General features: G+C 33.5%; 2 protein-coding genes and 1 long non-coding RNA gene across 4 annotated transcripts in view; 2 read left to right on the plus strand and 1 right to left on the minus strand.

Moving 5' to 3' along the window:
* The window catches only part of LOC109362859, a 21,886-nt gene extending 3,832 nt beyond the window's left edge, over positions 1-18,054 (plus strand). Inside the window, exons 2-3 of the long non-coding RNA XR_002109453.1 lie at positions 11,922-11,930; positions 17,931-18,054. This is a non-coding gene — a long non-coding RNA (uncharacterized LOC109362859). The remainder of the gene's footprint in view (positions 1-11,921; positions 11,931-17,930) is intronic.
* On the plus strand, positions 13,960-17,868 carry LOC109362858 (probable LRR receptor-like serine/threonine-protein kinase At2g24230). 2 transcript variants are annotated; one of them, XM_019608909.1, is made up of 4 exons: positions 13,960-14,127; positions 14,240-15,427; positions 16,084-16,232; positions 17,142-17,868. In XM_019608909.1, exons 1-4 carry the CDS (start codon positions 14,030-14,032, stop codon positions 17,747-17,749), a joined length of 2,043 nt encoding a protein of 680 aa, XP_019464454.1. In that variant the 5' UTR covers positions 13,960-14,029; the 3' UTR covers positions 17,750-17,868. The 2 variants fall into 2 exon arrangements, with proteins under 2 accessions (XP_019464454.1, XP_019464455.1); XM_019608910.1 differs by having other exon boundaries at positions 14,014-15,427.
* On the minus strand, positions 22,615-23,779 carry LOC109362008. The gene is made up of 2 exons (XM_019607582.1): positions 23,497-23,779; positions 22,615-22,955 (listed from the first exon to the last, which is right to left on the minus strand). Exons 1-2 carry the CDS (start codon positions 23,590-23,592, stop codon positions 22,647-22,649), a joined length of 405 nt encoding a protein of 134 aa, XP_019463127.1. The 5' UTR covers positions 23,593-23,779; the 3' UTR covers positions 22,615-22,646.

A 24,264-nucleotide genomic window follows, 5' to 3' on the forward strand; every position in this document is an offset into this window, starting at 1 on the left:
TATATATATATATATATTCTTTTTTAGCTTATTTCAAATAAACTTTTGAACAGATACTTAATTGAACTTTTTAGTAATTGATTAAACGTTTAATGAACTTATCTATCAAAGTGCCTATACTTAAAAGTTAATGCTAAATAAAGGTGACTTCTAGCATTAAACCAAAAAAAACTTTTGGTGCATGGAGGACCAACCTTTTTTACTTGTTAAGTTATTATTATCAAATATTTAAGGATAGGGTTAACTTGTAGAGAGGTCAAATCCCAGGGAGTCCCTAAATTTTTTTCCCCTATAATTAAATACTTTTGTTGAAATAAGTTAACACTTGAGCATCAAAACTTGAAGAAGAAAACATTACCAATATACCATACAAAAGCATCCTTACGTGGCAAAAAAAACCCCGCAATGATAGGTACACCTCACATCCTCTATTCTATTACTATTTTGCAGGAAACATAACCTCTATAGGCATAGTTATAAATCAATATCACCCAAAAATAAGAGAATAGAGTTAAGCGTAAAGAAATAAATTATGATGGAAAGCATATCAAGTTTACACCTCTCACTGCATGTTCAGAACCCTTACTAGCAAGGGAAGATGAAAAGCATATTATCATCCTTTACACATTTATGTTCCTTCTAATTCTAAATTCAATCAACAATTATCATGTTGTATTTCTGGTACTACTATGCAGCTGCAATTTTGTGTTCATAGTAATATAATAGTGCTTTTAATATCGGACAATGCAACCTTATAGCTTTTTATGTTACTTATAACTTTTTAACTCCATCAATAAGTTCCTAAAGTAATTCAAGGATAACAAATAGAAAACAATTATATAGATAAAAAGTTATCAAGGATTTCACGATTTTGACTTGGGAAGTAGAATTATTTTATTATATGAATGAATCATTGACTTTAAAGATAAATATACATGATTTTTTTTAAAGTATTTATATGATTATTAACTAACTTTTAATCCTAATCAATGATTAAATGACTCAGATATATTGTTATCACTTGAATAATTACATTGACTAGATGATGTAAACTAAGGGGAGCAACTATGATTTGTGGAGGACAATTTTACAAGTAGGCGAACCACTTGGAGTTCACACTCTTGGAAGGAAATTATGATAGTTTTTAGTTATTCTTATGGGTAGTCTTAGGTTTTATTTTAGTCTTAGGATTTATTTTAATTATTGTCTAAGTCTTTACTTTATTTTCACTAAAATCATGTAACATGGGGTTGAAAATGTATTTTATTTCCTTGTAACATAGTCCAACAGTGACCAAGAAATTAAGTACTAGGAGACCATATGGAATCATCATAGTAATTAAGCAAGAAGATAGTAATGGTAAGTCAATTTTAAATTGGCGTGAAGGAAGACTAATAAGGCAAGTTTTTATCAACCTAATCAGCCTAGAAAAACTTAGTACATATCAAGAAGGATTTGAAAGTTGATGATCATTCCAAATTCGGTTCAAGCTCATCAAATCTTATTCAAGACAAAGATCATGCAAGAAAGACAACTAATCAAGTCTCGTTCAAGGCAATCAAATTAAGAGATGAATTCAACAATTATGAACTTTCCTTTTCAAGACCAAATCTATCATAACCAATTAAGCCAAGCAAGAGATAAGACACAATCAATTTGTCAATTTTAAATAGTCACATGCTGAATGCATCAATGGGATTTCGGCGAACACATGGTCAAATCAAATCAGTCATTAAACTCCAATTAAAAATCATTTAATTACATGTTTTAATTAGGATTTCAAATTTCAAATTAGGCATAATCAATTCGGAATTTCCCTATTTATGTATTCCTTTCATGATTAATGAATCAAGTTGAATTTTGTTTGGATTAACTCCTCTTAAGTTGAACTTTGCTCCTCACTTAGAACTTATCAAGGATCCATCCTTATGGCGTTCATAGGCTTATCACCATTGGTGTGGCGCCTTAACCGTGATCTTATCAAGGATCATTCCTTGTGACGAACCTCCTTGGCTTATCAAGCTACTTTGCTTGTGGCGCCTCCATCTTCATTCTTATCCACTTTCTTTTATCCAACACAAACACATAAAAATTCAAAAACAAAAAAAATAAACACCACTTCAGCCCAAACGTGAAATCCATACACATTTCACCTATAATCGTAAACAAAACATAGACATTTATAAAAAAAAGTGTTATTTCGCGAGTCAAATTAAGTTTCAAGCAAGAACGATTGATAAAGAAAGTAAACCACTCCTGAAGGTTCGCATCACTAGAACTATTAAGAACAAGTAAACAACTCAGAGTTATCTCTGCTCTGCACCCATAGATCATTCTCTCCCTAAATTTTAGTTCAAAGTTAGTGACATCTTTGTATTACTTTGGTCTTTATTATTTTAATTTAAGGAAAGTTGGGCTGCTAAAACCTTTAGTATTATTTTCTACAAAAGCCCAATCCAAGCAGAAACCATAGGTCGCTATCACTTTTTTTTAAGATGCCTTGGATGTTTTTTTTAACCCAATATGAAATTTCTTGAAGATGAACCACTCTATCAAACAAAGTTTTTTGGCGCTCTAAAATAAGAAATATAAAATGTAAGATGGGAGCCTCTTATGAAAAGAATCCAGCACCCTTTTCGAACAAGATACTCACCATGGATTTGTGTAAAAAGAAATTCCCAATTTTATATTAAAAAACCTCCCTCAAATTTTTTGGGTACACATTTACCCCAAAAATATGAATATGGACCTAATGTCCTAAACACTGTCTCTATCCAACAAAAATAATAGTAAAAATATCAATAATAATTCATGTTTAAAATTTTAATTGATATGATATATTTTCATTGGCATGTGATAAAGTTTGAGATATAATTTATGTTATTACCGTAACTCGCGACAATTCTGAATGACATGAAATAATCGTTACCGGCTGAGTCATGACCAGGTCACTCTCTTTAGACGTTTCGTGATACTGCTAAAATTGTGCAAGCAAATTTTCAACCATGTTGTCCCTAGGATAAAACATCACAGTTCTCTGTTATACGATTTTTTACTACACGGTAAGAATTGCTCTTGAATATACCCACAATATGACTACCAGTGCCAATTCTCGAATTCCCACAGTATGGTTACCTGTGTCAATTCTTTTTCCACAATACAGACTACTAGTGTTAGTTCTCGAAATTCCCACTTTAGTTGTATGTGCCAATTCTTGAGTGTCACAGAAAGAAAGAGAGAGTAGGATGCCGAAAATGCGTCGGCAGAATATAAGGGGAGAGATTAAGAAGTTGAGAGCTAAACGCCTTCAACTTGGTGCAAATTAAAATGAGAGAATAAAGCTTCTATTTATAGTCTGAGTCCTCTAACGACTATCTAACAACTCTTTCACCAATGACACTATCATAATGGCCGAGATCCCCTCCAACAGTTCTCTAACGACTCTTTCCTTTTTGTGTGTGTGTTGACTTGGTCAACACGCGGTCCAAGCCCAAAAGGCCCCAAGAAATAAATAAATATTTTATTAAAAAAAATGTTGGGCCGCAACTTAAGGCTTATAAAACCTTTCAACTTCCCTCCTCCAAGCAAAGTGGGACTAGTGAGTTTTTTCATTTCATTTGAAAACATTATTTTTCCAACAAATTCCAACAATCCCTCACTTGAAATTAAAAAATAATTTCTGGGAATTTATATGGTCTCAATAAGATTGTGAAAAAACAAAGGTGTTATGCGACTTGAACCTTTACATGGTGAATAAAATCCAGATTTTACTAGAGTGACTCATAGTCTTGAACTCTATCTCCAGCATCAAACCATACACAACTTTTGCAAATGTGTATTATGTAAAGCCTGTGCATTAAAGGTCATGTACGTCTATCCCAGTACAGTGAACGCTCTAGAAATTTATACCCCAAAATTTCATAGGAAGCGGCTCCCACTTCCACATTCACATATGTGAGTCTATCAAAAGTCATCTTGTAGCCTAGGTACTCCACTCCAATTAGAGTATAGATCTCACTAAGAGTTTAACTCATTCTTACATATGCTGCAAGAATCATGTTTCTCATAATTTTATAGCATGCTCATTCTCATATCACTTCACGACTTGTTATTATCCATTGAATCTATTTCTTGGGATCTCGAGTCAGTTAGGTCAGGTTACCATCATGAGTGTCTCGTGGAAATCCAAGAAACATAACACTGTCTCCCGTTCATCATCTGAAGCAAAATATTGTGCCTTGGCTATAGCATGAGGTATAATGGCTAACCTTTTTGTTAATTGATTTTCAAGTTGTTTTCATTCAACATGCATTACTGATGTAAACCAAGGGGGCAACCTATGATTTTTGGAAGACAAATCATCCGACTAGGAGAATCCCTTGGAGGTCATGTTCTTGCAAAAAATTTATAGCATAGTTTGGTTTATTTTATTTGCATTGTTATTAATAAATAAGAATTTAATTCTCATGTAATCTTATGATTTATGTTTATTTCATTCAAGTATTTTAGTATTTAATTTGATGTATTTTGAGATTGAGAAATTATTTATTTCCTTGTAATTTGGCACAATAGTGGCTAAGTGGTGTAACATAAACAATGTGACATGAAAATGGGAAGGATGTAAGAGCACAAGAGGGAACACCTACAAATATGGAGTTCAAGACTTAAAAGACAAATAGGGAGAGTTATTCAATTTCCTTGGCCAAATCAGATTGGTTTAATCAATATATGGTTACTCCTCGGGATAAGGCAAGACACACATTAAGGAGATGATAAGAGGCTGATTGGAACAAGTCATGGCTCTACTTGACTTTCAATTTCAGAACCAACTTGTGGCAATACTTCAGGGAGGAAGATAAGATGATCAAGTCCACTCAAGCAAGAAAATTCTACGATTAAATTCAGCCAAATTAATTAGAGTAATTTTCAAGGCTGATTCAAATCCAAATCTTCAACTATTCAACAACTCAAGACCAAGTCATATTTCAAGGAATTCAACCAACAACTCCAAAATATCAACCAAGACTTATTTTCATGATTAAATAAGATATTATCTTTTAGTATTTAAAGATAGTTAGAATTTTATTTTAATTAGAATTTAGTCTTATCTTTATCCAAGGCAGATTACCTATTTATATTTGATTCATCATTAATAAAAGTTAAGTTTGTTTTTGTGAAAAATTGGATTCAATTCCTAAAGTTGAGCCAAAGCTCCTTAAATCGAACTTATCAAGATCTTTATTCTTGTAGTGTTCTAAGACTCATCACCCTCTCGATGTGGTGTCTAAATTCTTATCAAGGATCATTTCTTGTGGTGAATATCATTGACTTATCAAGCTCTTAAGCTTGTGGTGTCTCCATCTTCACATCTTTTCCATTTTTTCCGCACAAATCTATCCTAAAATTGGCCTAAAAATCTCTATCAATACCAAAACCGAATTCTGATTTATAAAGATCTTAATTTCAAGCTAAAACAATCCTACAATCAAAGGCATTCCCTTGAAGTTGTCATCAATTACTATATTGTGACAACAATTCAACTCGTTATATAGCTGTTAATGTTGTTTTTCATGAACGTACAAAAAATATAGAAATTGATTGTCATGTGGCTCGTAATGTTTGCAAAATAAGCTATATCACTTACTCCCCATCAACACTCATGATCAAGTGGCATATATTCTTACTAAACTTGTAGAACATTCTGTTTTCAACCACTTATTATCCAAGCTGGAAGTAATGAATATTTACTCTCCAGCTTGAAAGGGGGTAATGAAGTTATTCCTAGATATTGCTATACTAACCCATGCAGGATTGAACAATTAAGTATCGCATCGCACCAAGACATGCCAACCTGACCGTGCCAACATGATTGCATATAGCACCAAGCCATGCCAACCTAACTGTGCCAACATGCATCAGTCTTATGCTTTGACCGAGGAAAGCATGCAGAATTGATTATGCTAGGAAAACCAGCTGATCAAGGAAATTACATCAGGTGCTAAATGTTTGGCGCATCAGTTGACCGAGGAAACTCCATCAGGTGCTAAGTGTTTGGCGCATCAACAAACCACCTTTGACGCATAAGTGGTGCACCGAAATTTAAGTCATGGTGCAGAATTAATTAGCAAAACTTGTATTTGGGCCATGGGCATTTCTGGAAGAATGGATTCATCTAGTAGAGCACATTTTGTATATTTTACACATGCGATTAATATCTTATTTAGTTTGTTAACACTTTGTTAAGTTGTTACTTGTATCACAAGTTATCTTTGTATTGTGTATATAAGCACATGACTTGTAATCCTTTAATCTATCAATGAAATTACAATACATTCATATTTTCTACACATCTTTACAATTCTCAAAATCCTTTATGAATAAAAGAAAAAATCTAAAAACAAAAAGTCACATTCTGATTGGATCGAGACAAGGAAAGAGACACCATTCGATACATGTGATCTATGTTCAGGCCTTGATCACAAACATAGGTGGTTTATTAACATAAACTAGCATACAATAACGGCAAAAGAAAGAAACCAAGGCCAGGTGGCAGAGCAGGTTTGAAAGTCATCAGCATCTGGAATTTGTCGAGGAAGCCAATTGCCAACTTCCAAATTCACGAGGATGTTTTTTAAAACAACTTTAGATGCATCCTTTTTGGCATGTCTTAGTTTGATTTATGTAATTTGTCATTTTTTTTTAAGAGTATTAAATCTATGCATTGACACTGTAAAGATGTATACATAATCAGTGTATCATCTACTATTCATTTGGATTACTTTTTCTAAAAAGTCAATGATGATTAAAAATAAATGTTAGATGATATAATGATAATGTAAAGAACTCTTACATTCTCAGTATATATATATATATATATATATATATATAATTTTTTTTTTATGGGACTATGTTCTGTTGATTCACGCGAAAAATCAAGCATGCTTCTTTTGACACCTCCTAGTTGCGACCCACAAATTTTTTATTAAAAAGAGTTGGCAAGAAATTCTAGAGGAGGTCGGAGATAAGCTAAATATTTGCATATTTTAGTCACAATAGGTTTTGGTTCAAGGAAATTAAGTATGCTGAATAACACCATTAACGTGTTAGATAGTTGAACATAAATTAGTATGTAAAAATAATTTGATTCATCTATTTCCAACACGAGTAATAATTTTAACTTAAAAAATTAATTTATTATTTATTTGATACATATTTATCAAAATCATATTGGTGATAATAAGTTAGGCATAGAAAAATGATATAAAAAAATCTTAATTCTAGATAGTTATTTAATAATAACCATTTCATTTTTTCCTGCGTTATTATTTAATCATTGTTATTCCTCGTGTTGTATTTGTTTATTTAAGTAATGTAATTCGGTTTAATTTGAAATTTTGCCTAAATGTTGCTCATTAATGCAAGTCTTTGATGGATCTCATATTAAGTCAAAAGTTAAAGATTTAATTCTTGAAATTGATAAGGAGGTTAATCATACACTTAAAAAATAAATTAACCTTTTACTCATAAGGTGAGAAATACTCTTGATAATAGAGTATGACTCATCTTCAGTACTGGAGAGGACAATTATGAGAAAATACACTAAAAAATTAAAAGATAATGACATTTAATTTATATTAAAGTTACAATTTTGGTCCTAAAAATACACTACGAAATACAACTGTTCATTCCAGTAATGGAGATAGTCTTAGTCAAAAAAATAACACCATAAGCTAGGTGCTCTATAATTTTTTTAAAAGAATGGATGGGTGCACTTTCATAATAAAACTTGTATAAACACATGCACATTCTCAAGTTTTAATTGGTGTCTATAGATACGTGTCTATACTCTATACAAATTGTGCTCCTATTATTGTATATGTAATATTTGTCCATTGAAGGAAGCATGGAAGGGGACCATAAAGGCTTTCGTGTGACTGAAGATGACTTAAAGTTTCAGTGGAAGACCGAGCAGTGAGCATTATTGAATCGAGGTCTTTGTAATTTAGTACTAACTAATTTGTATTTGATTTGTTTTTCTCCAACCCACTATAATGGAGACGAGTGTACACATTTTGTGCTTGACTCTTTGGCCCATTTTGCAATCTTATTTTGATTTGTTTAATCAGCCAAGCAATCAATCATTTTCTTGTTTGTTTTTATCTTATATTTTGTCAATAACCAATTAATTGGGCATAGTTTAAACCAGTAAAGCTACCTTGCTTTGTCAAAACGTAAATGTAGCATGTCTGAAATGGAATATCTGCAACCAACCTACAATTATTCTCTGATGATTATTCTAATTTTCTTTGTTCATGACTAATCTATGTTAAAGGATGTATACAATAATTTCATTTAATCCCTGCGAAATTTATTAGTGGTCCTGAGCATTAAATAGTCAACATATCTTAGGATGAAAAGCATACAAAACTTATTAGAACTATACAGACATATATATGTTTTCCCTCTTCATTTTCATGGTAGCTGAAGGTATATATATGTTCATACGTAGTGCTTGCAGGACACAAGGTGTTGTCAACTCTTGTAATGGTTTGGACCATAGTTATATACTTCACACTATCAATTGTTGTATGTGGTTCATCATTTTTTTATATTATTATTATCATATTATAAAGACTTATTTTAATAAAATTTGATATCGGTAAGGGAATACAATTCTTCTATTCCCAATTTATATCTCATTCTATCTCTCACTCACTTAAATTAAAACATATAAATATTAGTATATTAATTTTATAAAATAAAATTAAAATTAAGTGTTATATTTTATTTGTTAGCAAAAATTAAGCAGTAAATGATCATCGATCAATCATGTACGGGAGATGGAACCACATAACTACTATACCTTGTATACCTCATTGTGCGTGTGCAACGATGGCTGATGGATCTAAAGAACTTAATTTCAGCAGTCCATTATCTCTTATTTAAAACATCTGGACCCGAAACAAAAGAATTGGTACCCCATAATTTGTGAAGTCACATTCAAATTCCATTTGTGGTTTTTGAGGAACTATTGTTGCAATTTCAGACCAAGTACATAGTGATCAAGTAAAGCTTTTAACCCCTTTACCGCAAAAATATTAAATCCTTTTAACTTTATTTTAGATATAGGACATCATTTGATTTGATAATAAATTATTTCTAACACATCCCACTCTTCCCAATTAATACATATCCTACAAACAAACATCCTTATTCCTTAAAGAATAAAGACTCATGTCCCAAATTTTTTTATCTTCATATCTCTAATCAATCAAACTCTAAGTAATATAGAATTATTAATTTATATTTTTATTATTTTTTATACTTAAATGTCACTTTCTAATTGGAGTGAGATACACACAAAACAAAGACACACAATGGTACATTAGATATCTATTCTTCCTTAACACTCTTCTCCACTTAAATCTCAATTCTCAAAGTGATGTAAACCCTCCTAGGGCAGCCTTTGATCCCAAGGGCAAGAGAAATCATGATGGTCCTACAACTAGGGCCAAAGCCAAGGCAGGGGTCCTTAAAGTCTCAAATGACACAATTGACCCAGGAGAGGGTATGTGAGGAGGACATTTATGTCCTTAGATCACTTTCTACTTAGGTTTATTTTATTTTCATTGATTCAAATAAATGAGATTGCATTCTCATATAGTCTTAGGTTTATTTGAATTCAAGTATTTTTAGTATTTAATACATGTAATATGGGTTGAGAATTATTTGTAACATTGGTCCATATTCATGACCAAGTAGTTTACTTAGGTTCAAGGGTAAGCCTTTCACGTGGCTAGGGCAAATGGAAGTCAAGACATGATCCTTTCAAGGAAGGAGGCACGTAAGGAACTCTATCTATAAGGACAAACAAGGAGATAAGGCAATTCAGCTAACACTTTATCTCTAAGGCAAACAAGGAGATAAGGCATGGAGGGAAAACAAATCTAAAAGAAGATAGGTTTGTTTTAATAATTTGAATTCAAATTTGAATTTGAATTTGAAAGAAGATAGATTTGTCAAACAAGCAATTCAGCTCAACCAATTGATATTACTTAGGATTTTATTTTTATGTTTATTAGAAGATAATTTGATTTCTATCTTCTATTTTATCTATTCAGCCAAGGCAACTTTGCCTATTTATATTTTGATCAAATCATTAATAAAAGTTAAGTTGAATTTTGAGTAAATTTGAATTGTTTTAGTTGAGAGCACTTCTCCTAAACCTAGGTTGGCCGTGGCCACCACTAACAAGTTCTTATCAAGCTTCCTTGCTTGTGGCGAACATCATAGCTTATCAAGCTTCCATGCTTGTGGCGCTTTCTCACCTTCCATTCTTTTCCATCTTCTTCAACAACACTTAACCAATCTGCCCAAAGTACTTCCCAACACTTAAAAACCGAGATCACCATCATTGAACTCATACCCAACCGAAATCATCAACCCCATACACATACCTAAGCCAAACAGCCACAAACTCTACAACAAACCAACCCTAAACACCTTCCCTAAACCGAAACCATAAATCTCATAATCCATACACAAACCCTAGCCTACTTAAACCTCTAACCTAACCTAAGACCTACCCAAAATCCCAAATTTAATACCAAACCGAATTCACACATTCACAAAGCCTAATTTCAAGCTAAACGATCCTATAATTCTAAGGCAGCCCCTTGAGGTTGTCATCAAGTGGTCATCAGAGCTACTTTAGCTTGAGCAATGTCAAGTCCAGAAAGGAGTCCTACGGTTTCACCAAGATCAGCCTCACTAACCGTGAGACTTCAAAACATGATGGATGCCCAATTCCAAACTCTTCAACTACAATTGGAGGAGTTGATGATCCATTATGATAGAAGGCTGGATGAACAAAATCATGGCAATCAAAACCATGAGAGAAGAAGAAGGAGGCCTAGGAGAGAGGAGAGGCCGAGATATGAGGATAGGCACAATTCTTCAAGTGTCTATGATAGTGAAAGCAGACATGGCCACAGAAGGAGACATGATGGAACAAACCGTGGCCACGGAAGGAGACATGGAGAGCACAACCATGACAGCCCTGGCCGTGGTCATGCTAGTCCAATCCGTGGACATAGAAGGCAAAGAGAGGGTACAAATAGAAGCCCAAATCGTGAACATAGAGGAGATCTGGATGGTGTTAAGATCAAAGTCCCTACTTTCTTGGGGATGAGTGATCCAGAGGCATATTTAGCATGGGAATTGAAGATGGAACAAGTATTCAATTGTCACAACTATTCAGAGGCAAAAAAAGTCAAGGTGGTAGCCCTTGAATTTCAAGAGTATGCAATGATTTGGTGGGGTCAGCACCAAAAGGACATAGTGAGATGTGGGGAGGGATGTAGCCATTGATACATGGGCTGAAATGAAGAGAACAATGAAAGGAGGTTTGTACCTCATTCTTACAATAGAGATGTGCATAACAAGCTACAAAGGCTCACTCAAGGGTCCCAAACAGTAGATGAATATTTCAAAGCCATGGAATTAGCCTTGCTTAGGTCCAACCTCAATGAGGACCGTGAAGCAACAATGGCTAGATTTCTTCATGGATTGAATCCTGAAATCCAAGATGTGGTAGAGTTGTAGCCTTATGTAAAGCTAGATGACCTAGTACAAAAAGTTATGAAGGTAGAGCAACAAATTAAGAGGAAGAAGTCTAACTACTCCTCCAGTACTTCAAAATCCCACTCTTGGAGAGATGAGCAGAAAAGGGAGAGCTCTAAGGCCAAGGAGGCCGTGGGCAGCCACAAAACCACCCAACCAGCCGTGGAGACCAATGGGAAGACTAAAAACGTGAAGTGTTTCAAGTATCTTGGCCATGGTCACATTGCCTCTCAATGTCCTACAAAAAGGACAATGGTGATCACTAATGGTGTCGTTGAGTCCCAATCCGAACCATCTAGTGGAGAGAAGTGTGATGCTGATACATTCATGCTTAATGGTGATATTTTGATGATGAAGAGGCTCTTGGGCAGCCAAGTTAAGAGGCATGAAGAAAGCCAAAAATACAACCTATTTCACTCAAGATGTTTGGTCCAAGGCAAGGTATGCATGTGGATCATTGATGGAGGTAGCTGCACTAATGTGGTTAGCCAAAGGCTAGTGTCAAAGCTAGACCTTGAAACTAAACCACATCCCACCCCTTATAAACTCCTATGGTTAAGTGATGTGGGTGAGTTGGTTGTGGATAGACAAGTCATGGTACCCTTCTCCAAAGGGCAATACCATGATGAGGTCTTATGTGACTTGGCTCCTATGGAAGCTAGCCACATATTGTTGGGGAGACCATGGCAATATGAAAAGAACACTAGCCATAATGGTTTCACCAACAAGATCTCATTTATGCACCATGGTCACATGGTGGTGTTAGCCCCTCAGAGCCCTAAACAAGTCCATGAGGACCAAAAGAGGCTAATGGCTAAGATTGAAGAAGAAATGAAGAAAAGTAAGGCAAAAGCCAAGTCCATGGCCGAGCCTACACTTGACATTGTTCCTACTCCCAATGCTGAATTTTTTTCTACACTTGGCCATTCTTTGAAAGATCATGGCAAGAATAGAAAAAAGGATAAGAATGAAGGCAATTCAAGGACGAATTCATTTGAAGGGGAGGGGATGATGTAAACCCTCCTAGGGCAGCCTTTGATTCCAAGGGCAAGAGAAGTTATGATGGTCCTACAAACCAAGGTAGGGGTCCTTAAAGTCTCAAAGAACACAATTGACCCAAGAGAAGGTATGTGAGGAGGACATTTATGTCCTTAGGCCACTTTCTACTTAGGTTTATTTTATTTTCATTGATTCAAATAAATGAGATTGCATTCTCATATAGTCTTAAGTTTATTTTCATTGTTAGTATTTAAATTATGTAATATGGGTTGGGAATTATTTGTAACATTGGTCCATATTCATGACCAAGTAGTTTACTTAGGTTCAAGGGTAAGCCTTTCACGTGGCTAGGGCAAATGGAAGTCAATGCATGATCATTTCAAGGAAGGAGGCACGTAAGGAACTCTATCTATAAGGACAAACAAGGAGATAAGGCAATTCAGCTAACACTTTATCTCTAAGGCAAACAAGGAGATAAGGCATGGAGGGAAAACGAATTTAAAAGAAGATAGGTTTGTTTTAGCAATTTGAATTTGAATTTGAATTTGAATTTGGATTTGAAAGAAGATAGATTTGAATTTGAATTCAAGGGTATATGGCACACGTTTTCAAACTTGGAGATAAAGAGAAGATTATATGAAGATTAAAGAGAGATTAATCAATCTCCCAAAGATGCACACGGCTAGAAACAAGGAAAGAAGATAGGAAGCTCAATCTTTTAAGGTGCACAAGGCTATAAAATAGGGAATCCTAATCTCATCTCCAACCAACAACAAATCAGATTGGATTCAAATTAAATATGATTAGTTCCTCAAGATGAAGTCAAATTGATCAAGTCTCTTCCTTCTCCTCAACAAATTCGGCCAACCATCCACCAAAACCGAATTACACTCAAGACTAAGTCAAACAAGCAATTCAGCTCAACCAATTGATATTACTTAGGATTTTATTTTTATGTTTACTAGAAGATAATTTGATTTCTATCTTCTATTTTATCTATTCAGCCAAGGCAACTTTGCCTATTTATAGTTTGATCAAATCATTAATAAAGGTTAAGTTTTATTTTGAGTAAATTTGAATTGTTTTAGTTGAGAGCACTTCTCCTAAACCTAGGTTGGCCGTGGATAAAACGATCCTAATTCTAAAGCACCCCCTAAAGATTGTCATCACAAAGCTTCAGTGAAGGCACTACGTACCTCATGGATCAAAACATTAAAAAATGAGACCCAAAATAAAAAAATCACGATCACCACATCACTCAGCCATGTTGTCAAACAATTGTCTGTTACTTTATAGTTTATATTCCTAATCTTTAAATAAATAAATAGAACTCTTTTATATAAATTTTCAAGTTTTGCATTCAACACCTCTCTCTCTCCCTCTCAGTTTCCTTTCTCTTTCACCTTTCATGTTCACGAACCCTCAACTCTTCTATCAAAAAACTCAAAAGCATGACACCGTTGCTTCCCACCACTCACTACAACCTTCAACCTTAACAAACAACAAAAACATCATTAGATCATAACAGCTTGCACTGTTTCTTTTTCTTTTCTTTCAGTTTAGCTAAGAAAATGAAGCCATTTTCCATATTCCTGATTCTTCTATCTCTCTTTTCTCTAGTGCAATCTTCATGCAACAACACTAATAATGGAGACTATGACTTAGCATCAAAGGCTTTCAAATTTGTCACTGGCTTCAACTTCTCCACCTGGTTCCAAATTTCCAACTGTTCATACACACATATAACCAAAATAGAACTCCCATCCAAAAATCTAACCGGCATAGTTTCATGGAGTTACCTCAAAAACATGTCAAACTTAGAAGTTCTTGATCTCTCTGGGAATTCTCTACAAGGTAAAATACCAACTTGGCTTTGGTCTAGTACAACCTTATTAGGAATAAACCTCTCTAGAAACAAGTTCGGAGGTAGCATCATCATTGGGTCTAAAAACACTTCGTTTTCTTCAATTCAAAATCTCAATCTTTCACAAAACAGATTCACCAATTGGGTTCAACTTTCTACTTTTCCAAACCTCAAAAGCCTCGACCTTTCACACAACAACCTGGGAACAACACTCCCGTACAGTTTCCAAAACCTCACTAATCTACAACACCTTGATCTATCAAGTTGCAATCTCAAAGGAACCATAAAACTAGTTTCTTCTCTTCACTCACTTCTCTACTTAGACTTATCAAACAACACTTTCAACGGTAATTTTCCCTCTGATTTCCCTCCTCTGGAAACTCTCAATTTGTTGAACATCTCATTCAACAACTTCACCTTCAATAACTACTCATCATTTCTTATCTCTAAAGAGTTCAAGAGATTCGGCAAATCAGCATTTATTAAAGCTGGTAATAACAATGAAGAATATTCCAACACTCCATCATTCCCACAACCCCATGTAGAAAAACAAGCCATTCATCATCATCATCATAAAAAACACAAACCTAAACATAAAACATTAATTATTGCACTGTGTTCTGCATCATCATCAGCACTTGTTCTTCTCCTTTTGTTCGTTTTTACAATTTACAAAAGGAAGAAGCAACGTTGTAAGAGGGCAAAATGGGAAATAAATAAACCAGTGGCACATGGGATGATGGAGAAATCATCAGGGCCGTTCGTTTTTGAGACAGAATCAGGATCAACGTGGATGGTGGAACTGAAGGAGCCAAGCTCTGCAGCAGTGGTGATGTTTGAAAAGCCATTGATGAAGCTGAACTTCAGAGACCTCATCATTGCCACGTCACACTTTGGGAAAGACTCGCAGCTAGCTGAGGGTACCTCTGCTCCCGTCTACAGGTACTCATTTTTCTTATATTAATTATTTCTTACTTACTCCCTACTAATGTTCTTTAGTTTAATTTATATATACAGTAAGCGTTTCTTTACTATTTGAGTTTTCAAAATAATAAAAAATTTGAAAACCATAAAATATAATTTTAGAATAAATCTCAAGTTTTTCATTTTCCTTCCACCTCCAAATTAACTTACAAATAAACTCTAGATATCAATAAAGTTTAGTTAGGTAAGAGTAATACTTTCCTACAATATTGTTGATCAAAAAAAAAAACTTTCCTACAAAATGACACATTAACATGTGATAGAAAATATATGATATGATTTGATAGATGAATTGTTTTACAACATCCTAATATTAATAGAAAATAGGTGAAAATGCAACAAAAAAGACAAGAAGAAAAATATATTATAATGTAACATTTATTTAAATACAATGCCATGATAGTTTTAGTTTTATCCTTAAGCATAAAAGAGAAAACAATAACTCCTCTCTTTACTATCTTATGATTTTTTTCTCATTAAAAATAAGGAAGTCTCATCAGAATCTAAATTTAAAAGTTCCCACTCTCTTTACTATCATATTTCTTTAATATAATTTAAATTTGACAACATTTATATTTAGTTAGATCTTATGCATATTTTGTTGATGTACACAGGGCTGTACTCTGTGGTGAGCTTCACGTGGCGATAAAGGTACTGGAGTACGCCAGAGACGTTGATCGTGATGACTGTGTCGCTATGTTCGTTGACCTCTCCAAACTCAAGCACCCAAATTTGTTGCCCCTTGCTGGTTACTGCATTGCAGGTAATTGACGTACCTAAAAAGTTTCAATTTTTTGATTTTTTCGTCTATGCATGCTCTCATTAATGGGTTTCACGTGATTTCAATTTTCTAATGTCCTATGCTCTGCTCGATATAACTTGTCGTATTATGTCTCCATTTGTGTCCACTTATAAAAATCAAATCTACCATCACTCACTATGATTGCATCTGGAAATTCGTGGTCGACCTACTTCCCCAAATTTTTTAATTTCTGAATAATGTTTTGGAGAGACAAATGTATGTATTTCTTTTTATTTTTAATAATAAAATATAATTTCATAAACGTGTTATTGAAAATTATATTTTTTCTTATTTTTTTAAGTATTTGCCTGCATATTAATGAAAATGATCCTAACTCTTTTGAACTCATTAAATTGATCGTAATATGGTACAACTTTTATTTAAAATAATAGATTTGAACTTGCACGTCACTTAGATCACATGCCATTTTAATATTTATATATCCTTAGTTTATTATGTTTAGTATAGAGTTATGGTATGCAATAGATAAGAGAATATGAAGTACAAAAGTTGTGTAGAACTTTGGCTGTCTATACAAGAAAGAGCGCATATGATAAGAAAAATATTTGTTGGACACTAATAATAATGACATCCCATCTAAGCAATTAATTTTATCCAAAAAAACATTTTTTTTGTTTACTCTAACTCATGCAATCTTACTTTCTTATATATAGGATATGTCGTGTGACATAAGAAATCTGATTTTCTTACTTTAAAACCACTTTCTGATTTTCGTGTGACATAATTTGTTCTATACCACATTCTTTCTAACTAATTATCTCAATCCACATATTCATTCAGACATGGAAAATTAGTGCCTAAATGACATAATTAAAATTTTAAAACATTTGTTGTGATCAAAATTTTCAGGTAAGGAGAAGCTGGTATTGTATGAGTATTTGGCAAACGGTGATCTAGGAAGATGGCTACACGAGCTCCCAACAGGTGATACAAATGTGGAAGATTGGAGTGATGATAGGTGGGAGATTCAAAATAGCCACATCAACGATGGCTCCCCAGAAAAGATGGGTTGGCTAACACGACATCGTATCGCAGTTGGAATAGCACGCGGCCTAGCCTATCTTCACCATGCAGGATCAAAACCTATTGTACATGGCCACCTAATCGCTTCAAACATTTTACTCGCCGATGATTTTGAGCCTCGGATATCTGATTTCGGGTTACGGGTTGACCCAAACCTAAATTATGATACCGAAGCTGACGTGTATTGTTTTGGAGTTATATTGATGGAATTGTTGACCGGGAAGGTTGGGACGACGGAAACAATTGCGGCAACAAGGAAGGCCGTAAGGGACGGATATAGCGTTAGGGTTTTGGATGAAAAGTTAGAGCTTAGTGGCGACTCGGTGAATGAGATGGTGGAGAGTCTAAGAGTGGCATACCTTTGTACAGCTGAGTCAACTAAGAAGAGGCCCACCATGCAACAGGTCTTGGGTTTGCTAAAAGACATTCGTTAATTAGAGTAAAGGATTCATTTTGAGTTGACATGTAAACTAATCACTCATTTGGATTCCACTTATCTCGGGAATGAGAGTTTTGGTATTGTTTTTAATGTTATTCTCATAATTCATGTTATGAAGTTATTGTTATTATTATGGACAGTGTATAGACAAAGTTTGTTGGAAAAAAAGTTCAAAGAGAATGGGAGAGTAGTTTAATAGTTTTTTTTAGGTGAGTATAGGGCAGAGAATCCCACTGAGATGGAGCTCCTAAAACAATACTCACTATTTTTTATTAAAAATTCTCCTTCACTTTTTAACTATTTCCCCTTATTTTAAGCCTTTTAAATTTGTTTTATCTTTAGTTAATTTCTTTACTTTTCACTTTATTCTCTAGTTGATTTTCGACGTGTTTATTTATCTATCATTAACTAAGATCGAATCTCCTACTGGGACATATAGGATGAAACAAATGTAAGGTTGGTGACATGGATACACCTATGCATGATGCATGTCTATTCTTAGGTTACGTTGCGTGTTTGCTTTATTATCTCAAAGCTAAATGTGTGGTCCCATGTGCAAATTTTCTTAGAGGAGTCAACATTGTTGGCTAATTTTTTCTAGTTGGGACAGAAAGAATGTGATTCTGGTCATTGGTCAATGTGTTGCTTATTACAATGGTGGTCCTGTGGTTTTGTACAAATGAGGTTATTTTTTGGGGGATATTCGTGGAAAGTGGAAATTGTGAACAAGAGGATATTGCATGCAACAACATTACTAAATTCAACTTAACATCCAATGGCTAGTCTTAGTTGGTTGATTTTGATAACTAATAATTAAATTTAGAAAATATAATTTTTCAGTCAATGAAATAGTGTGACACATGCTTGTGATATATGAAGTTAGACAACATAATTGTATATAAATAAAGGCAACCAATGTAGAAATTATCAAAAATATTTTTTCAAAATTTGAACTCGTGGCATTTAGGTTCCAAGACAAACAAATTTGTTGTTGCATAAAAGTTCACCATCTTAATGTGCATGGTTGATTTTTAAGACCAATTTTTTTCCATAGGCAATTCAATTTCCATTGTTCACATACTTATACCCAAACTAATATCAATTGATTGAAAATATGCTTTGATAAACTTTAATTATTCAATAACTAAGACATCCATTGTGTTTCATTTTATTTTTTCTTACTAGACGTGACACGCATGAATACTAGTGAAAAATTTGTATTTGCATGAGAAACAAGTTAGAAGCATTTTGGACGTCCATGTCTTTCAGCTTCTTCTACGTAGACCTCAAGTCAAAGTCTTCAATATTAACCATATATACATTATTACTTTATTTTTCTTTTCCTATGCCCAATAAGAATTGATATTAACCATGTCCAATATTTATTCATCCGTTTTTAAGGAAAAAACCCAATACATATATACAGTACTCAACTGCAGTTTGTGATTGAATTTATATATATTGGTGCAGCGGAAGTGATTGTTGCGCAACGTTGGCTACAAGCAATTAAATAAAGTGTATAGAATAAATAGAGGAGAAGAAACAAGAGAATTTGTTAACGAGGTTCGGCCAATTATGCCTACGTCCCGGGAGCACTGAGCGACTACCAATATATTACTAGAGAAGAAGGATTACAAACTCTAGCACACCCATGGACCCACCTGACCATGTGGTGTTTCTATTTGATGCTTATATCTGGTGCACATTTAACAAGGGACCTGAGTCCAATATATAACATTGATTACTCTACTTTATTCTAATATTAGATAATGTTGAATTAATACAATAACATATTTCAAGCATTCCCAACTATAGTTTGAGAGTATAACTCAAGTTGGAATCAGTGTGAACAAAAGACTTGACCAGTGATACCCATCAATCGTATTTATTCATGAGCAATAAAATTACTAATGAGTTTTTACGATCATATAGTAGTAAAACTTATACATTTAAACTTACTTACAATAATAAATAATAAAATTCTAGCTTTTGTAAAGATTGTAAACTTACTTACAATATAGAATTCTAGCTTTTCTAATGATAGTAGCCATTAGCAATATTTGTATAAGTTGACACAATTTACTGACACATAAAGTCAGCTTCAGCTTTAGAGGTCTATGGCCTTTTGCTTTTCCAAATTTGTCACACATAACTAACTCATGGATGTCACTTTAGGATTTTCCGAAGATTTTTCATTACCTTCATGATGAATCATTGAGAAAGAGTTGCTTTTTAAGGTTATCAATTTGTTGAGTCAGTGACTGCTTCTCAGTAAAGTTAGTGACACAAAAATAAGATCTTATTGGATATATGTGTGTCACCCTGTCAGATTGTGCATGTATTTACTCTTATATCTTTAAGCTGGTGGTGGACACCATTTCATTGCTCAATATAATGATTCTCTGAGAAAAAGGGTTACACCAACACAAATCTAACTTCTAAAATGATGGCATATGCAGCTGAACTATAAGATCACTAAACTATATCCTTTTCTTGGCAGATTTACTTGGTTAGTATACTTTGACTAAATTATTACAATCTTGGTGCATTTTTTAAATTTATTATGGAACTAGTGCACCTTTTAAAAACTTGGCAACCTGATTGTTGGGTTTTTTATTTTTCTTCCTAAATCAAACAAGACTTGGCAACTAACTAAGTTGGAATGTTTATAAAATATACATCTTTTATTAATCTTAACGATTAGAGTTTTACATATTTTTAAATTTCTCACTCCAAACTCAACAATGGGAGTGAAGTTTCCTTCAATTCATATTTTATTATATATTATTATACTCCGCACTCAAGAATGTAGTTTTTCTCTTTTCCCTAAACTAAAGTTGTCAACTTCATTGGAGTTTATTATAAAAGCATATAATTACAAATTCTTATTTTCCTTCAACTTTTCCTTATTTACCTCTGCAAGGAGAGGATCAAAAGTTTGGTAAACAAACAATTCTTACTCGTAAAGAGAGAAAAGGGTATAAAGCTCATAAATTAGTACAAAATTACAGCAAAAAAAGTATGTTTCCCACTACAGGAAAAAAAACAAGGGGAAGAGATAAAGTGAAAACATCAAAGTAGAAAAAGACTAATGAGACTATAAACTTATCAACAAAGAATCACTAAAATAACAAAAAAAACATATTATAGAAATAAAAGTAAAAAAACCAAGAAGTTAGTTGAGGATAACAAGGGGAAGAGATTTGTTAGTTGAGCATAACTAAAAAACCAAGAAAACAAAATTTTGAGGAAGGAGAGAAGCACAACATGCACAAAGTGGGGAAACAGGAGAAGTACAAGATTTAGAAAATGAGGAAATTTAGGTTGGAGATGAGAGAAGAGCAGAGAGAGGGGTAAAAAAAAAACAAGAAACTCCAGTGAAGTTGAAGAATTTAGTTTAGGGAAAAAAAAGAAAAACTCCATTACTAGTGCAGAGTATAATAAAATATGAAGTGAAGGAAAAATTCTCTTATTGCCAAGTTTAGAGTAAGAAATTAAAAAAAATGTAAAACTTCATTCTAGATGTAGAGATTAATAAAAATGTATATTTTATAAACACTCCAACATCACTGTCAAGTTTTGTTTGATTTAGGGAAAAAAATAACAAACTCAGTCAGGTTGTCGAGTTTTTAAAAATACACTAATTACGTAATAAATTTAAAAAGTATATCAAAACAGTGTAGCAACCAAATAAAATTCCCTACTTTTCTTATTTTGAGCCATTCTTGAGGACTCATGATTAACTATTCGCTCTCAATATTGCAACTTCGTTGATTTTTGCAGATTTTTTTCATATATATTTTTAGTGTTTTTATCCATGCAAGGTCAAAAATTCAAAATCTTGATAAAAACTTCACTTGTAAGAATTTTGGCAAGTGTGGGCCTATTCTTTAAAATCACTTCCCTGAACCTAATGTGGACCTATTGTAGCTATAGTATATATGGAAAAGGAGTTATGATTTTCAGATATTTTTTTGATGAAAACTCTTCATCTGGGAGCATATCTATTGTTCTATAGTTTGGACCACTCCATGTGTCAAGAGTTTATAATTGGTTAGAAAAATACTTAATAATTAAATTTTAACTTAAATATAATTTTTTTGACCAATAACAAGCTCATGACGCATGAAGTGATACAAACTGTAGGATGACAGATATGTACATTCCCTTAATGAAGTCTCTAATAGAGTGTTGGATCATTCTGCGACTGAGTAGCCTCTAATTATTGGGTTGTGTAAAAAATCACAAATGACACATTAAGTCTTGAACTAAAACCTTAAGACATCGATTCTTTTATAAACCCAAGATAAGCCTAAGAGTAAGTGGAGTTAGGAGAAAAGAAATTGGATTACAAAGTGTTAGCAAGCAATTACTAGCTAGTGTTGATCGATTATCCCAAACTTTTACTAGACAAGTTAAATGTTAAAGTTTTATTTGTATGTGAAGATATCCTGAACTCAAATTCAATTTTCTAATTGATAACATGACTAATTGTACATTGATATTGATATGTCATTATTTGAGTTTCATAATATAACTGTTATTGGTTCAGGGTGATAAAGTGAGGGTGGTGCAGACTCTACTATTTGTTGAAAGAATAAATACACTTATGCAAACACTATTTCAAATAAGGTTATCAACAGTGATAGGAGGGTCGTATGTATTCATGGTCCCCATTATGTCCATAGTTCATGATCCTTCTTTGGCTATGATAGAGGACCCACAATTGATATTTTTTTATTAGAGGAATAAATTGAAATCTAAAATTTAAACTAGTATAAAGTAAAAAAGTGATCTACCATAGTATGAAGAAACATTGTCTCACAATGTATTAAATTTTCATGATATTTCTCATACAGATTATCAGTGTATATTTGTGCAAGGACTAACTATTATTGTTTGTTGCACATGCACTCTTGGCACCTTGGATTTCTATAAATGCTTGTACCATATTTCCTTATGCCAATCTTCTTACCTTCTTGGATCATTTTCTTTACCCTGTCTTCAAAAATGTTCCATCTTATGGTGCCATTCTCCAACAAAATTGCTGCTAACCTCTTCTTGTTAGGCCTCAAGGTAGGAGCATGATCACCACCATAGTAGGTTCTGAATCCAGATACCAGTGATGAAAGTTGGCTACCAGAGTCAGTCATTGCAAACACATCAGCAGTTGCACATGCTATCAAGTCCAAAGCAGCAAGCTGCATTCACATGAATTTGAAGTTTATATTAATATCTCCACATTAACAACAACAACCAAGCCTTAATCCTACTAGAGTGAGGTAAACTACATGGATCGAACGATGCCATAATGTTCTATCATAATGCTATACATAGTCGATGTTGAGTCCGGATAAAATGGTGAAAATTGTATTAGACAGTCAACAACCAACATAAAACACTTTGTTGAATCTCTATGATATTGATCAACAATATGAATATTTTCACAGATAATAACATTTTCCTCCTCATTATTCAATAAGAACCAAGTGGAGTCTCAATATTGGCATTCCATCATTGTCTTTCCATTAATCAATCATTGTTGTAAGTTTTTATTATGCAAAATTATGACTAGTTAATAAAGAGTTTGAATAGGTAATTGAGAATATCAATAGTCTAGAGTCTCTATCTACACCTTAATTGGTATAAGAAATGAATGAGAATTGAATTTTGTTCTTGTAAGAATGAAGGACTCTAGTACTGAAATGAATAACACCACTAAAGGCACTAGTACCTAATTACCTGGGAAGAAAAATTCTTAAAAGGTGCAAGTTCACTAGGTGCAAGCAAATCTTCCTTCGTGACCACATTGGGATAAAGCCTAGTGAAGGGATGCATTCTTGAATCTCCTCCATAAATATGAGAACCTGCCAAGTAAATGTAAGTTCCACTTTTGAAACCAAGAGCTGCTAGAACAAGTGCTGCTTCTTCTGGTGTCAATGGACATCTTCCCAATTTCCTCAAATCCAGTGGAGAGACAGGGCTACAAACACCAATAGCATAAGCCAGAAAAGTCTTAGACGAATTACAACGACATTATCAAACCAATTCGCTGATTTTTTTGACCAATAACAAGCTCATGACGCATGAAGTGATACAAACTGTAGGATGACAGATATGTACATTCCCTTAATGAAGTCTCTAATAGAGTGTTGGATCATTCTGCGACTGAGTAGCCTCTAATTATTGGGTTGTGTAAAAAATCACAAATGACACATTAAGTCTTGAACTAAAACCTTAAGACATCGATTCTTTTATAAACCCAAGATAAGCCTAAGAGTAAGTGGAGTTAGGAGAAAAGAAATTGGATTACAAAGTGTTAGCAAGCAATTACTAGCTAGTGTTGATCGATTATCCCAAACTTTTACTAGACAAGTTAAATGTTAAAGTTTTATTTGTATGTGAAGATATCCTGAACTCAAATTCAATTTTCTAATTGATAACATGACTAATTGTACATTGATATTGATATGTCATTATTTGAGTTTCATAATATAACTGTTATTGGTT

This window comes from Lupinus angustifolius, chromosome LG12, assembly GCF_001865875.1.
Source record: "Lupinus angustifolius cultivar Tanjil chromosome LG12, LupAngTanjil_v1.0, whole genome shotgun sequence".
Classification (NCBI taxonomy): Eukaryota; Viridiplantae; Streptophyta; class Magnoliopsida; order Fabales; family Fabaceae; genus Lupinus; species Lupinus angustifolius.

Coding starts and splice junctions, on each gene's coding strand:
- LOC109362008 (XM_019607582.1), bottom strand. CDS start 23,592: ATGCATCCCTTCACTAGGCTTTATCCCAATGTGGTCACGAAGGAAGAT. Junction 22,956..23,496: donor TTAAGAATTTTTCTTCCCAG/GTAATTAGGTAC, acceptor ATGTGAATGCAG/CTTGCTGCTTTGGACTTGAT.
- LOC109362858 (XM_019608909.1), top strand. CDS start 14,030: ATGTTCACGAACCCTCAACTCTTCTATCAAAAAACTCAAAAGCATGAC. Junction 15,428..16,083: donor ACCTCTGCTCCCGTCTACAG/GTACTCATTTTT, acceptor TGATGTACACAG/GGCTGTACTCTGTGGTGAGC. Junction 16,233..17,141: donor TGCTGGTTACTGCATTGCAG/GTAATTGACGTA, acceptor CAAAATTTTCAG/GTAAGGAGAAGCTGGTATTG.